This window comes from Xiphophorus maculatus, chromosome 21, assembly GCF_002775205.1.
Source record: "Xiphophorus maculatus strain JP 163 A chromosome 21, X_maculatus-5.0-male, whole genome shotgun sequence".
NCBI classification, from domain to species: Eukaryota; Metazoa; Chordata; class Actinopteri; order Cyprinodontiformes; family Poeciliidae; genus Xiphophorus; species Xiphophorus maculatus.
The window spans coordinates 19,644,131-19,658,160 of NC_036463.1; the positions used below are offsets into that span (position 1 = coordinate 19,644,131).

Below are 14,030 nucleotides of genomic sequence, written 5' to 3' on the forward strand. Positions count from 1 at the left end.
TAGCCTTGATACAACAATGTAAACACATGACCGTTACGTGCTTCGGAATGCAGATGCTTTGTCTGCGCTCATGAAGATTTGATCATCTTTAAATTCTGAATGCTTGGGGTGTCTCCTCTTAACAGCAGACCAGCACACGTTTTAGTTATTTCAGAAAATGATTTGACCATTTGGAAGTTGCTCATATTGCTATCAACTTAGTAACATTTCATTGCTGTCATGCTGCCTTTTATTTAATTCTAGAGTTACTGGAATTCAAGCTTCCACCATTTGGCTATTTCTTAGCCTTTCTTGTTTTTGATTATTTTAGGAGAAAAAAACAGCAATTTCCCCAGTAGTAAGAGTGTGAATATATTACTATATTGTTATATTTTTGAATGACCGCAAGCCCACTGGCTGGAGCTTATCTCTGAAGCCCATGAGTTCTGTTGCTAAGAATAAAACTGAGTGCTTTGGCCCTTGATGTGCAGTATTGAAAGAAGCTTTACAGTTTTTTGTTTATTTCTGCCAAACACAAGGGATATTTGATGAGTTTCTTCTTCTTCAGACTTCACAGTTTCAGTTTGAACAGAGGGCCCGCGTTTGAGCTGAAGAATCCCAAACTGTTTGTGTCTGGAACGAGACCCCCGGGGGGCCAATAAGACAGACACAGTTTTGTCCTAAAAGCATCCTGAGACGGCGTTCGCTCAAACTATTCATTTTTTTTTTTTTTACCACACAACGGGTCACTGAGTTGTGAAGAGGGTTTTCTTTTAGCACTCTCCATAAAAAAACTCGATGCTGGTCTCCCATCTTGCGTTGGGCATTAGTGAGGAAAAAAAACAAAAATGTAATAAACCATAAAAGTTGACAGGAAACGTCAGCAAACCATAAAATGGTTTAAAACTGTTGATTTGATGTGAAGTTGCCATAAATAAATTGATCGGTGAAAACAGTCATTTGTACATTTTACATTTGTGCATTCACTTTATAAGTTGTTTTCATGTTCATTTTAGGAATAGCATTATTCTCCTTAAGTTGAATTTGTTGGGTTTTTTTACAGTGAATCACTGACTCCAGCACCAGGTTTAGTCATAAAAATCACCAACAACAACGTCATGAAAGACAACAAATGTTTTACCCATAATTTTACAGTGGAATTTGGGCAATTTCACCATAAAATTAAGTCATTTTTAAAATTAATTTTTACAGTGTTTTAATTGATCCTGATCGTGGACGGACAGTTAACCCTTTTCCAGAGAAGGCTTTCCACAGCTAATGTCTGTTAAGAACAGCAGGTTTGTTACAGAGAGCTCTTTTATTTTTATTTTCCCCGAGTCGGGACTTGACGTGCGTCTCGTGCCGTCCTGTCAGCGTAGAGGCCGGCCGGCCGGCTGGAGGCGAGTAGAAGGCAGAGAACGCTGCGAGGCCCGCTATTACTCTGTCTGTTCTGTAAGTGCACCCACCTGCGTCTCCAAAAGGAAGTTAAATGGATAAAAGCAGACATTTCTTCTTTGTCTGTGAGGTTTTAGTTGTTGTGTTTGTTTACTACGTGGAACTAATTGTCCCGTGGGCTTTTTCAGGCTTCTGCCATTTGTTTCCTGTCCGTTGCGTGTCTCACTCATTATGCCGCTGGATGCAGGGTAATCAAGCAGCAATGCTTAAACAGATTCCTCTTTTCTTCCCTCATGCTGTTCCTAGTATTTTAAGGGAAAGGAAGGTAATGGCACGTCCTTCTTTTGTTCTCGCTGTTGGTACAAAAAACAAATCAAGGCAAAATGTTTTCAGTTCCTTCAGATTTGGTTCATACCCTTTATACCAGAGCTTTATGATAATAGGAGAGCATAGCTGTGACAATATAAGCAAACATTTGATCCAAATTCTGGAAGAAAATAAGAAATGTATTACTTCATTTTGAACAAAGCTTTATTCGAATAGTCGTTTCATGTCGACATTTCCCGTTTGACTTTATTGGAGTTTCTTTGACTCATTACCTGCTGAAACTTTTTGTTGCGCACTAAACAAGTAGTGTCCCCAATTATATTAAAGGCACAGAGAGGCTCAATGCATTGCACTCAACTGATCAGCTGTAATTTATTGCAGTCCAAGCACTTTTTCTATAACTTTGCGTTATTCTAAACTAACAGTTTTCCACGTGATAAACTGTTAAACTGTCTGGTGTTAAAAGTCTGGGATGTGTTGTCTAAGCTGACCCTCACCTGTACTGAGTCACAGATGGACTCAGTTCACTGATTTAAGACTTCTACAGTAGGAATGTACGAAATATCGGCTCGAATATCGGTATCGGCCGATATGAGTAAGTTTTAAACATATCAGTATCAGGATGCTCTTGAGAAATATACCCATTTGTAATGTATTTTTTAGGACACCAGTCACGTAAAAAAGACTGATTCTAATCATTTTAGTGCACTCAGTAACTGCATTTAATTGAAATTTTTAATTTATTGATGCTTTCGTTGAACAGACATTGGAGAAAGTAGTATACCTAACAATCCCAACAATGCGGATAATTTCAAATGTCATTAATTGGAATTTATTGTGACAATGATGAACTAGAAAAACAAAATTTCTGAAGAAATTTAGCCGGGGCCTGCCAAGGCGCGCCCGTCGGGCTTGGGCCCGGCGTCGTCACGCCACAAATCGGCGTCGACGCCAAAGAACGCCGCAACGTAACCAGTGGCACGCGGAGAACCACAAGAACGTTAAGCGAGGCGGACGTGCACCATTCAGTACGATTTAAAATGTTGTCAAGGCTTTTATTTTGGAAGTTTTGTTAAACTTCATTTCAAAGGGCCAAACTAATCCCATGCGTAATAGTCCTTGGGTTAAAATAGTTATATAATGCTCAAAACACAAGTAGCTGATGTAAAAATATTCAAGGCTTTTATTTTGAAATTTTCAGTATGCTCCATTTTAAAGTTCCGAACTAATCCCATGTGTAACAGTGCTTTGGATGAAAAAGTCATATACGGCCAAAAAAAGCAATTACGTCATGTAAAATATTCAAGGCTTTTATTTTGAAATTTTCAGTATGCTTAATTTTAAAGTTCCAAACTAATCCCATGTGTAACAGTGCTTTGGATGAAAAAGTCACATAAAGCCACAAACAGCAATTACGTCATGTAAAAATATTCAAGGCTTTTATTTTAAAATTTTCAGTATGCTTCATTTCAAAGGGCCAAACTAATCCCATGTGTAACAGTGCTTTGGATGAAAAAGTCAAATAAAGCCAAAAAGAGCAATTACATGATGTAAAAATATTCAAGGCTTTTATTTTGAAATTTTCAGTATGTTTCATTTTAAAGTTCCGAACTAATCCCATGTGTAACAGTGCTTTGGATGAAAAAGTCATACAAAGCCAAAACCAGCAATTACATGATGTAAAAATATTCAAGGCTTTTATTTTGAAATTATTATTATGCTCCATTTTAAAGTTCCAAACTAATACCATGTGTAACAGTGCTTTGGATGAAAAAGTCAAATAAAGCCAAAAAGAGCAATTATGTCATGTAAAAATATTCAAGGCTTTTATTTTGAAATTTTTGTTAAGCCTCATTTTAAAGGGCCAAACTAATACCATGTGTAACAGTGCTTTGGATGAAAAAGTCAAATAAAGCCAAAAAAGAGCAATTACGTCATGTAAAAATATTCAGGGCTTTTATTGTGAAATTTTCAATATGCTTAATTTTAAAGTGTAAAACTAATCCCATGTGTAACAGTTACTGAGTTAAATCAGTTATATACAGCCCAAAGCAGCAAGTAGTTGTAAAGGCCAGTTCTCAGTCCTGATCTGTTTCAACTGAGGATAGATAGAACTACAGCGATGCGTATTCGTAGTCCAAATCAGCAGCCAATAGCCTCTTGAGTTCCGTTGCTATGGCAAATAATGGTCTCAGCAGGTGTGAGCTCTGAGCTGTGAGCTCTCAAACACACAAGTGTGTTTGAGCAAACACACTTTACTGAAAAAAAGCATTGGAAACAAATCCTTCTTGTTCGGGAACCGTAATACATATTCGAAAAGCGTTTTAAGCGTATGACAGTTCAATGTGTCTTCTGCGATAGTCCCGAGATTCATATCTGTACCTCACTCAGAGCATTTACAGTGATGAGAGAAAGAAATGTTGTGCCCAGATATGAACCGAGATGGGCTGTCACTCTAATTTGAAGAAAAATGAGAAACTTTGGGTCGCTTAGAGGCAAATTGTGGACAAACCGTAACTGGTATCGACGAGCCGTCTTCACTTTCGAAGAGATCACAGACGTATCTACAAAATGAAATTTGAATGGCATTTCTAGGTGAATTTGTGACGACACAGAAAATCCTCAAAAATAGGGTATTTCTAGGATTTTTCCCATTGACTTATAATGGGGTTTTTTTCGTAGTTTTTTGCGAATTATGTCGCCACGTTAAGCCCAAATCCCACCAAAAGTAATAGCTGGAATGGCGTGAATTTTCTGCACGTTTTGATACCTCATTTGTAGGTGTGCACCCAGCAGTATGAGCTGCATTAACGGTTACGGAAGAAAAATAAAGAAGAACTAGAAAATTTCGGAAGAAATTTAGCCGGGGCCTGCCAAGGCGCGGCCGTGGGGTTCGGGCCCGGCGTCGTCGCGCCACAAATCGGCGTCGACGCCAAAGAACGCCGCGACGTAAGCAGTGGCACGCGGAGAACCGCAAGAACGTTAAGCGAGGCGGACGTGCACCGTTCGGTACGATTTAAAATGTTGTCGAGGCTTTTATTTTGGAAGTTTTGTTAAACTTCATTTCAAAGGGCCAAACTAATCCCATGCGTAATAGTCCTTGGGTTAAAATAGTTATATAATGCTCAAAACACAAGTAGCTGATGTAAAAATATTCAAGGCTTTTATTTTGAAATTTTCAGTATGCTTCATTTCAAAGGGCCAAACTAATCCCATGTGTAACAGTGCTTTGGATGAAAAAGTCATATAAAGCCAAAAACAGCAATTACCTGATGTAAAAATATTCAAGGCTTTTATTTTGAAATTATTATTATTCTCCATTTTAAAGTTCCAAAGTAATCCCATGTGTAACAGTGCTTTGGATGAAAACGTCAAATAAAGCCAAAAACAGCAATTACCTGATGTAAAAATATTCAAGGCTTTTATTTTGAAATTATTATTCTCCATTTTAAAGTTCCAAACTAATCCCATGTGTAACATTGCTTTGGATGAAAAAGTCATATACGGCCAAAAAAAGCAATTACCTGATGTAAAAATATTCAAGGCTTTTATTTTGAAATTATTATTATTCTCCATTTTAAAGTTCCAAAGTAATCCCATGTGTAACAGTGATTTGGATGAAAACGTCAAATAAAGCCAAAAACAGCAATTACCTGATGTAAAAATATTCAAGGCTTTTATTTTGAAATTATTATTCTCCATTTTAAAGTTCCAAACTAATCCCATGTGTAACATTGCTTTGGATGAAAAAGTCATTTACGGCCAAAAAAAGCAATTACCTGATGTGAAAATATTCAAGGCTTTTATTTTGAAATTATTATTCTCCATTTTAAAGTTCCAAAGTAATCCCATGTGTAACAGTGCTTTGGATGAAAACGTCAAATAAAGCCAAAAACAGCAATTACCTGATGTAAAAATATTCAAGGCTTTTATTTTGAAATTATTATTATGCTCCATTTTAAAGTTCCAAACTAATCCCATGTGTAACAGTTACTGAGTTAAATCAGTTATATACAGCCCATAGCAGCAGTAGTTCTAAAGGCCAGTTCTCAGTCCTGATCTGTTTCAACTGAGGATAGATAGAACTACAGTGATGCGTATTCGTAGTCCTAACCAGCAGCCAATAGCCTCTTGAGTTCCGTTGCTATGGCAAATAATGGTCTCAGCAGGTGTGAGCTCTGAGCTGTGAGCTCTCAAACACACAAGTGTGTTTGAGCAAACACACTTTACTGAAAAAAAGCATTGGAAACAAATCCTTCTTGTTCGGGAACCGTAATACATATTCGAAAAGCGTTTCGAGCGTATGACAGTTCAATGTGTCTTCTGCGATAGTCCCGAGATTCATATCTGTACCTCACTCAGAGCATTTACAGCGATGAGAGAAAGAAATGTTGTGCCCAGATATGAACCGAGATGGGCTGTCACTGTAATTTCAGCAAAAATGAGAAAGTTTGGGTCGCTTAGAGGCAAATTGTGGACAAACCGTAACTGGTATCGACGAGCCGTCTTCACTTTCGAAGAGATCACAGACGTATCTACAAAATGAAATTTGAATGGCATTTCTAGGTGAATTTGTGACGACACAGCAAATCCTCAAAAATAGGGTATTTCTAGGATTTTTCCCATTGAGTTATAATGGGGTTTTTTTCGTAGTTTTTTGCGAATTATGTCGCCACGTTAAGCCCAAATCCCACCAAAAATAATAGCTCCAATGGCGTGAATTTTCTGCACGTTTTGATACCTCATTTGTAGGTGTGCACCCAGCGGTATGAGCCGCATTAACGGTTACGGAAGAAAAATAAAGTTCTATAATAATAATAATAATATTAAAGAGACGCTTCTCTCCGACAGTAGTAATAGGTTCCTGCCATTGCTTTGCATGGCAGGCCCCAATAAAGAAACACTTTCTCCGACAATAACAATAGGTTCCTGCCATTGCTTTGCATGGCAGGCCCCAATAATAAAGGATCACTTTTACAAGTAACCCTCCTGCTTGTCTTTTTTTTTTTTTTCAGGCAACCTCGAAAGAACCCCAGCATGGCGTCCCAGGATTCCTGGGAGCGGTCCTACCCACCGTCCGAGGGATTCCAGACGCCCAAAGAGAACGCCCGGCTCTCTACGGGTCCGGGCCCTCGCAACGGCTTCCCGGGGAAACCCAGCCTGAACGCCCGGGTCCTGCTGGAGACCCAGGAGCTGCTGAGGCAGGAGCAACGGCGGAGAGAACAGGAGGCCAGCAAAACCCGAGCAGCTCTCGCGCAGGAAGCCGCTAACAGCAGCAGCGGCTCCGGCGCCGGCGTCTACCACCACAGCCAGGCCTCAGCCCCAGGCCACGCCCCAAACCACACCCACACCTCACAGCGGTCCAAAGGCCCCTACAGGCAGGATGTTCCTCCATCACCCACACAGCTGGCCAAACTGGGCCACCGTCAGGGCTCAGAGAAGGGACGGTTTTTATATTCCCGAGGGCAGGAGGGAACGGGAAGAGATCCGAACAAGCATTTACACAGCATGAACGCAAACTAGGCAACGAGTCTGCTTTTATATATTTAGGTAAAAAAAAAAAAAAAATGTATTGATCGGTTATAAATTTGTAATATTTTAAAGACAGATTTTTTTTTAATAATATAAAATTCATAGTTGTTTTTTTTAGCTGTAACAAAAGGAAATCAGAGAGGTTTTTAACTGTTTCATATATTTTGTATAAAGTGCCTTTCTTCTCTTTATCACCCATCCAGCCATCATATAAGGTCAAACACAGATGTTTTGTACCCTCCGCACTGCAAAAACACTCAATCTTACCAGGTATTTTGTCTTTTTTGTATAATTTCTAGATAAGACAAAACTAAATTAGAAGTAACTTTTCAGCTACATATAGGAACTTGTTTTAGTTCAATAACTCTTGAATGACAAATTATAAAACTTCTCGATAGAAGTGAAATAATCTGCCAGTGGAATTCTGCCTGTCACTGAAATAAGTGTTTCTGGGCGATAAATTGTCCTAGGAGTTATCGCAATAAACAATAATATTGCTGTTTTGATACCATTTTCTCAAAGATCAATGAACTTTACATTCTAATGAACTATTAACATTGGAACTGGAATATGTTTTAAATATCCAAAATGATAACTATAGTAATAATAATAAAAAAAGAAACAAATAAAGTGAGCGAAATTGTCCTTCAAAATATCAATTAGTTGAGACCAAAGCAGCAGACTGAAGACTTTGGTGATTCAGTTTTTGGTTAAAAAGAAAAGAGAGAAAATGGAACAATGATAAATCATGCAGATGGAAATGATCAAGTTTGTTTTAATTCACAATGTGATATAAAACTTTGTTGCTTTATTGTGACAGGCCTCACTAGAACTTGCACTTTCATTTGTCTGTAGTGTCCAAACGTTTTGCTCTGGGAGCCAAAAGTTGCAAATTTTAACTCGTATTTCATTTCATTAATATTAAATATGACAAAAATTGTTTATTGTGATTTTTTTTTTCTTTTTTTTGTTATTCTTGCTCGATAAAATTTTTTTTAGTGAACTCTACAAATCCATTCAGATCAAAAACACAAACAAAAAATTCTTTTCGTTGCCTTTTTCAAAGCAAGACTGACAATTTCCAAATTTCGGGGGTCATCAGTTGTTTTCTAATTTGTCGGCCAAAGTTTTACCGTTTTTGACTCGCGGTCGGGAGTCGAGGGCGGCCGATCAAAATCATTTCAAGGGCCACAAATGGCCCCCAGGCCACACTTTGGACGCTTCCTACATCCTGATGAAAAGTTACTCGTAACCCAGTTTTGTCTTCAAGCGTATTAAGATATTTGCTCTAAAGTGAACCAAAAATACTTCAGATGTGATGACATCATGGATCTCTGTTGGTTTAACCAGGTTTATTGTTGCTCTTCATGTCTGCTTGTGTGATTAGTGCAGGCAGGAACCGACATGCAGACACACACAGGACTGGAGGTTTAAGGAGCTTGGGCCAACTGTGAAGTCAAAGCTTGGATTTCGGGCACACACACACACACCCCTACATGCCCACGCACACACACACACGCCCTCCTCCTATATTCACTATGATAATCCTGAGTTCTCTCTTCCTCTCGGCTGGCTGCTTTATCTCGGCGTTCTCTCCTCACGCCGTCGCCCTCATCCCTCCGCTCCCTCAGTCGAAGAAGAAAACAGCTTTAGATCTCCTTTTATTCTCGCTCTGCTCCACTCACCCAGGGACAACCGGCAGAACAAAACGGGGTCAGCGTCGGGTTATTAATTAATGCGTCGAGTCAAAAATGAACGCGGCCCTTTGTGTGTGTTTGCTGTCATGTGCGGGGGAGGGTGACGCCGCCGCCTCTGGCTTCACCTAGTAGTGACTCGGTTGTAACCAGAGCTGTTTCTCAATGAATATTTCATCGCCATGGGAGACCGGCACGTCGGCTGTGCAGTTGGTGCCTCTCTGTACAATGGAGCTGATTTTTGTTTTCCCTCTTGATTGTGGCCATTCATAAGAACCCACTCAGGAGCCCTTTCTTTGTTCAGTCAATAATTAGCGGCGCGTTGTGTTTCCGTGCTCAGTTTACCGGGAGAGATCTGGCAGTGTGAGGCTTTTTAGTGGTAAGGAAATTAAAGGTGAGGATTTTTGGAAGAACCAGCAGAGTAACGTCGGGGTTTCTCCCCAGAAGGGCCTGCTGAGCCCGGCGATAGGGACAGCAGGACGCTCCACCAGCTGCCTGATGTGTTTTTGAGTTCAAAAATGTGAAAAGTTGGGGCGTGCTGTGGTGGCGTAGGGGATAATGCGACCCACGTTTGGAGGCCTTGAGTCCTCGACGCAGCCGTCACGAGTTCAATTCCCGGACCCTGCAATATTTGCCGCATGGTTCCCCCCTCTCCTTCCCTGTTTCCTGTCAGCCTACTTTCATATAAGGGACACTAGAGCCCACTAAAGACCCCCTGGAGGGGAGAAAAAAAAAGTGAAAAGTTGCAAAAATTTGTAGGTGAACGAGCAGGCATCAGAACTTGGAAATAAGAGCATGTGAGGCCAACGGGAAGTTTGATTTTTCCTTACCTTTTGTATTATCAGATGATCCAGTTTCAATAAATGATCAGTTTATCTTCGGGCATTAGCATATACTTTGCAGAGATGCTAACAACTCTCTATGAGCCTCCGTATTCCTGGTTTATACGTCTTAAACCCATAATACATAAGATTACACAAGTCCAAAGTACTGCAGTACTCCCTTTGTAAACAATATACCATGATATGGTTCACATAAAGTTCAAACCTAGCAAAGTCCTTAAAGGAAAGCTGATTGGAACTAATCAGACTCTCAACTGCAGACCAAGTTCAACTAATTCAGATGTTTCTAATTTTATGTATCAGCTGCAGGAATCAGCTGCTTGCTGCCTAAGTGCACGAAAACATCGCCACTGGCTTTTGAAAACATACGTGTCATTCATCATGTGACAGTATGTTAAACTGGTGTCCCTACAGAAAGAACAACATTCAGCCCAGTTCTTTAGGTCACGTCATTAGACCTGTCTTACTTCCAGAGTTTCACTCTTATAGAGTAAAATATTACAGTCACATCCTGATCTGTGACAGTTTAGAAGGTTTACAGTTTTTAGTGTAATAGCTGTATTCCTTTTTTCCCCCCTAATTAATCCTAATCAGCATCCAAAGCATCCATGTTTGACTCTTGACGAGTTCAGGATAATGTAGTGTTGGTTATCAGAGAACATTCTTCCACATGCTTGCTGTGTCCCATGCAGGCTAACAGCAGCTAATAGTTGTTCTGTCTGCAGATTTTTTCACCTGAGCTGCGGATCTCTGCAGCCCCTCCAGAGTTATCACGGGTTCTTGGCTGTTCTTGCCTGGCCTGTCACTAGCTGCGTTTCAGTTGACCATAAAATTATGCAAATTGGAATTCTGAAAATAAATTTGCCTAATGGAAACATAACAATTTTGATAAAAAACTCTTTTCAATAAAAACGTTTTGCGCTACTATCAACAAGGTGGTAGTTTCAGTTTTAAAATTGGTGTATATTGTAAAACTGCAATGGAAACACAAGTTCATATTCAGCATCGACGGCATTATTTATGGGCACAGGCCTACTTGGACATTGCGCAGCTAGCCCCAGCAGAGGTCTCATGACAGAATTCATCAAAAGTTAAGTTTCTTCATATTGAATATGTTGCTTTTCTGTAAAACCAGCGACTACAGTTTTCCCAAACGCTGCATGCTTGGGGGGTTGTCCCGTCAGACCGTCAGTTCCCAAAACCACACAAAGAAACGCCTCATAAAAACGCAAACGGGATCGGCGCGACCACGCCAGACCACGCTCAGGGTGAAAAGCTCGGGGTCCAAAGGATCCCCTCTCTTAAGACCGTGGGAGTGTCAATAGAAACAGTTTTATTTTGCTTGGCTCAAAGAGGTACAGTAGTTATGATCCTACCCTGCTTTCAACGACTCGCTACACAGCCTACTGTTTGACTTCCTTAACCAGAACCCGAATAAGAAGCTTGATGTTCTTCACAGCTGAATAAAAAGGCATCTAGTGAAACATGCTACCTTATATATACATAAAAAAAGCAACCCAGCTCCTGTTTGCCTTCCCAGCATGCTTCTGCGCAGGTGGCCATGTGTTTGTTTCTGTAAACACCGCCAGTGACTGGACTCGTCGGCCGCCGTATGGACGGCTCGGCCGCCGAGTGGAAGAGGAGTGGGAGGGAGATGGGAGGCCTGACCCCTCCGGGTGACTCAGCGGATGCAGTAATCAGCAGCGCCCCTCTGAGTCTCCGGCACAAACGGGGAGGTTAGCGGCGAGGCGCTTTTTCAGCCACTTTCATCTGCGCGTCTGTTCAGCGTCGGTCCAGGTTCAGATCTGCTGCTCTGCTCGGCTGAAAGTTCTGCCAGCTTTCCGAGTGTGTGTGTGTGTGTGTGTGCGTGTGTGTGTGTGTGTGTGTGTGTGTGTGTGTGTGTGTGTGTGTGTGTGTGTGTGTGTGTCGGATGGTTCTGCTCGTACTCAGCAGCTTTATTAACCAATGTTCTGTATGTTTTATCGTAAACTGGAGGGACGCCTGCAATAATGTTTTTTTTTTCATCACATGCAAATTTGATCATGTTTTATATATTATTTGTGTTGTGTAATTAATGTTTGAATGCTGGACTTTTTCCCATAAAGCTATTGTTTCGGGGGACTTTTTTTCTTTCTTTTTTTAAACGACAAAAAGAGAAATATGATTATTGTTTCATTGTGTTTTTATGACCATCCTTCATTGTGTTTTATTATCCACAGTATGGTACTATGCTGGTGAAAAATGACTAACGTAAGCACTGTGCAATTTCCCCTTTTTTTTTTTTTTTTTTTTACAATGATGTATTAAGAAATGTCTTTGCTGTTCTCTTTACATACAGTCTACACTTGTCAGTGAATAAATTGAGGGTAGTCTCAGCCTTTGTAACAATAACTTCTCTTGATTGTGTTGCTTTAACATTCACAAATGGCTTCTCTCCCAGAGAAAGATGCATAATTAAAGGCAAACAATGAATATCTTATTTCCTGCTGCTGCTGTGCAGCTGCTGCACTGACTCTGCTTATTTTCTCATTATAAATATAACATTAGCTATTCATTTTTTTCTTTTTCAGTAGTAAACATATTTAATATTGGAAACTTGTAGCTTGTCCTTTAGAAGTCTAGTTGGCCGACTTTTGAAGAAGCCAAGTATTCTGGACTTAATTACATTTTATCATGTTCCAACCTCAAACCTTTCTTTTTTTTTAACACTTTATGTTCTTTTTTCAAACAACAAACATCCGATCATTTACATTTTCTCAATTATAGAATGTGTCATCATAGAGGACAAAGATTCAGGGATCAGGCAACATTTTCTATTTGCTGCTACATCAGCAGCTCTAACTCAAAGCTTCAACAGAAAAAAGTACCAAAAAGAAAAAAATCTGTTTTTGTCCTCGTTATCTTCCACTCCTCATAAGTCAGTGGAACAGCTGGGCAGGAGGGCTTTCACTGAGAGCTTGGATTAACTTCCAATAACATCCTGCGATGACTCCAAAGCGCATAAAAAAACCAAAAGTCAGATTTTATGATGTTCAACTCCAGGAGAAAGGGCAGATTATTATTTTTTGGATTGTAGATTTGAAAAAGGTTCCTGCCAAATCTGCCCCTCTCAGTCACAGACAGGCTTTTGAGAGAATCCATCTGGTCAGCCTGGAAACACTGGGAAAGCTAGACACGCAGCCCAGATAAAGATATCCACTCGCCTGTGTGCCACTTTTGGATAGAAGGGTAAAAAAATTAGGTGAAGAGGAAGAGAGGAGGCCAGAAATGAGAAATTTACAGAGATCATGAGAGGGCAGAGAGTGGCTTTAACCCCAGATGCTACCAGGGGTGGGAGCTTAATGGCCCCCTCTGAAGTTACTGGGCTCTTACAGCGTCCCTGCTGAGTCACACTCTGGTTCAGTCGACATTACCGTTGATTGAGGGACAATGGAACAAATGGAGAGAAATGATCTGGCATTTGGCTCCCATCTTGATGCTTTTCAGATGTTTTCGTTTTCACCTCGCCGGATACAAAGACGCTTCTAACGTCTGTTTCACAAAAATCACCCACCGACATCCAATAAGTTCTCCACCACAGGAGGAACAGTCAGCGTTCATTGCTTCAAAGGGGCAGAATTATGTAAAATTGAGTGTTTTTTGTTATTCCCTCCTCAAAAACATACCAGGAGTGTTGCCTTGATTCTTTCTGTTTGAGAAATCCTTTAATTGCCCATGACAACCATTCAGCTGGGTGGACCAACCTCTGTCTTCGAAGACAAAGCTCCTCCTCTGAGCTGCAGTTTCCAAGCTTCCGCCTCACCGCAGCTCTCCTCAGCTCCTGCAGACTAGCCAGCAGCAATTAGCAAACACCTGCTGGAACTGCGCAACTCCTGAGTTCATTATAGGAGCTGCTTCTCAGTGCATCGCTGGTAAAAACATTGATGAAGGATTAATAGAGGAGCCATGTTGTGATCACTTCCTGAAGGTGGAGTTTCAAAAAGAGCAGGAGTTTCTTAAAGAGACAGAGGTGTTTCATTAAGTCAAATTTCTTTTAGGTCATACTTGATATATGTAGCATTTTTTACAACTGAAGGTAACAGTTACGTGACAAAGCTATAAAATGAAACTGCATTCGTTGCTTTTTTACCTCTTTGAGCTCCAACTGGCGTCCAGAATAACATGTTTATGTTTGTCCCATTTCTGATTCTCTGATCGTATCGACTGAAGCTACCATAGTGGCAATTAAAGCCTGACGTTTGCATTCGAAAACGTAACAACT

General features: G+C 40.4%; 1 protein-coding gene across 4 annotated transcripts in view; it reads left to right on the forward strand.

Moving 5' to 3' along the window:
• The window catches only part of LOC102227608 (partitioning defective 3 homolog), a 383,916-nt gene extending 376,043 nt beyond the window's left edge, over positions 1 to 7,873 (forward strand). For 3 of the 4 annotated variants that reach the window (XM_023326739.1, XM_023326741.1, XM_023326742.1), the window contains one exon: positions 6,717 to 7,269. In XM_023326739.1, the coding sequence (XP_023182507.1) occupies positions 6,717 to 7,224 (508 nt within the window). In that variant the 3' untranslated portion in view covers positions 7,225 to 7,269. Of the gene's footprint in view, positions 1 to 6,716; positions 7,270 to 7,436 lie in introns of those variants that run through there. The other variant, XM_023326740.1, reaches the window with a different exon arrangement.
• The last annotated feature ends 6,157 nt before the right edge of the window (positions 7,874 to 14,030 follow it).